We start from the raw sequence: 2392 nt of genomic DNA, 5'->3' as shown, positions 1-2392 counted from the left end.
GTATGTATGTATGTATGTATGTATGTATGTATGTATGGATGTATGGATGGATGGATGGATGTAATATTCAGAATTCAAACTGTTCATAGCTTGAAATCTTAAATAATTGTTGTTGATTACAGATGTGTCTAGTGGTTCCCATTGATTTTGCTTGTAAAGCAGAGAGAATGGCGCTAGGCTTACCAAACACTGACGTCACTGCCGGAAGATGTCAGGAGTGAGGTTTTACTATATTTGGGCAAAAATGGCTTGTCCCAGACTTAGTGAACGCGGTGAAAATCGTTTTTTAAATCTTTTTACTCATTAAATTCATGAATTAACGCAAACGTATTAGTTTAAAATAGGCACATCACATTGCATATTCAGTATGAAGTCTACAAAGACTTGGTCATCCTGGGGAGGCTCAGAGCAGAGCTAATTGTCCTGCACATCCAGACAAGCAACCTGAGGTGGCTCAGACATCTTTCTCCAATGTCGCCAGGATGCTTCCCAAGGTGTTCCTTGCACTCCCAACAGGAGGAGGTCCAGCGGACAACCTAGGGCATTCTGGAGGGACCATATCTCTCAGGTTCACCAAGCAGAGTTGGAGGTGGTGTCTGGAGAGAGGAAGGTCTGAGAGTCTCTGCTGAGACTGCTGCCCCCGTAACACAGTTTCTTTTTTTGTACAAATGAGGTAAGATATAATACTATATCCAATTTTATATTTTATCACTGCTAAATCAAAAAAAACATATCAAACAATTATTCTTTTAGTCTATTTAAAACTGGCCCCAACTACAGTACCATAAGGTGATTTAACATCTTTTAATTCAGTGTGAAAATATTGCTTTATTTATAATTTCTGTGGCAGATTTTTTCTCTTACTGCTTTCCAGAAGCTCAGCCAGCTTTTCCTGCTTCATCCGTCTCAAGAAGTACACTGTGATCTTCAAAAATGCTTCTTTGCTGCTCCTCTGCTTTTCATCTTCATTTACAAACACGGCCTCCTCTTTTTTCTGACCTTCTAGACACTCTTGGCTATTGGAACTCAAAGCCTTTAAGATTCCCTTCAGCTCCTTCTTCACAAATGTCTGAATTTCTTTCTCCAGCTCCTAAAAAAAAAAAACATCAGTGATACATCTTACAATAATCATGCTGTTTAACATAATGGTGTGTTCAGAGTGAACGTATTTTGAGCATCATGGACTGTGCAGTCAATATGCAAAATCTATAAAGTCCGCCCTTCCAAGGGATTGGTAAGGTCCTTTGTCAGGTCAAATGTCATCCTCTACCACATAACTTTATGCAGAGGTCTGCCGCTCACAACACCTAACACAAAATATTTAAAAGTAGGATCAAAATTCTATAAAAGTGCTGCATTCATCATGTTGTGAGTTGCATTTTTTACTTTTATTCCACTCAAAAGAGCAAATAAAGCCAAGCCAATCTCTATTGTACAAGCCATTGTACACAAGAAATCGGCAAAAAAAAAAACAAAAACGAACAGAGTAGCTTCTTCCTAAGGATGGCAAGTGTGCAAGTTGCAGTGTTGAGGTTTACTCATGCTCAAAATGCATTCAGTCTGAATAGTGCAGTATAAAAATGAGTAATCAGAAGAGAAGGACAAGGTAGCATCTATTCATATACAGACCACAAATATGGCACCCATCGGCATTTGATCTCTGTAAAGAGGTTCCCCAACTTCTGAGCTCTGCTGGAGTCTATGAAAAAAATGTAAAGAATTATCCTCCATTATGTTCAAGTACAAAATGTAAAAAAGTAATTTGGGGTTGTGAGTGGTCACAGATATAACTTTCTGTCATGGCGCTAATAATACAAAGAAGTTCGTTCTACCTTAATTTTCCCAAAATTTAAGTAAAATAGACAAACTAGAATTTGCAAGCATTGTTGAGACTTCTAAGAGTAATAATGAGAGCATAATATGAATTCAGATACACAGCTGTTTGTGTGGTTTTTGCAAGTAAACATGCATTAGTCTGACCAGATCCTCAAAGGTGTTCAGGTGTAAAAGTACATGTGAAAACCTGCAGTTTTTTTTTTATCTGTTCCATGGAGGTTCTTTTGGTAGGAATTTTTTCAAATAATTATCACAAAAAAAAAAGAGTATGGACTCGTGTCCTTGTCAAGTATGTTCTTGAGAACAATACTGTGAAATGTGGACTTGGGGAGAACGGGAGCACGCAGCATAGATATGGGTCAACTGGAAGAAGCGTCCTCGTGACATCACCGTATGCTCGGCTAGTCAGTAGCTGCATTTCACCTCCTATTATTAATAGTCTGTAGTTAATAACGAATTCTTACCGTTTTTTTATTTAGTGGGGGGGAAATAATTAACAGCCAGATAAACCCAAATGAGCATTTTGCCTAATAAAAAACTCGCCATCATAGCCAGC

General features: G+C 38.2%; 2 protein-coding genes across 2 annotated transcripts in view; one reads left to right on the top strand and one right to left on the bottom strand.

The window, feature by feature from the left end:
* The window catches only part of LOC107095091 (protein NLRC3-like), a 4415-nt gene extending 2729 nt beyond the window's left edge, over positions 1 to 1686 (bottom strand). The window contains exons 1-2 of the mRNA XM_015391063.1: positions 1630 to 1686; positions 865 to 1090 (exon numbers count right to left, since the gene is read on the bottom strand). Coding sequence (XP_015246549.1) covers positions 865 to 1090; positions 1630 to 1653 — 250 coding nt within the window. The 5' untranslated portion in view covers positions 1654 to 1686. The remainder of the gene's footprint in view (positions 1 to 864; positions 1091 to 1629) is intronic.
* LOC107095092 (N-acylneuraminate cytidylyltransferase-like) overlaps positions 1 to 2392 on the top strand; it is a 68114-nt gene that overhangs the window by 46387 nt on the left and 19335 nt on the right. The window lies entirely within an intron of this gene.

The sequence above is a fragment of the Cyprinodon variegatus genome, unplaced genomic scaffold (assembly GCF_000732505.1).
Source record: "Cyprinodon variegatus isolate N-32 unplaced genomic scaffold, C_variegatus-1.0 Scaffold523, whole genome shotgun sequence".
Taxonomy (NCBI): Eukaryota; Metazoa; Chordata; class Actinopteri; order Cyprinodontiformes; family Cyprinodontidae; genus Cyprinodon; species Cyprinodon variegatus.
This window is presented reverse-complemented; position numbering and strand designations above follow the sequence as displayed.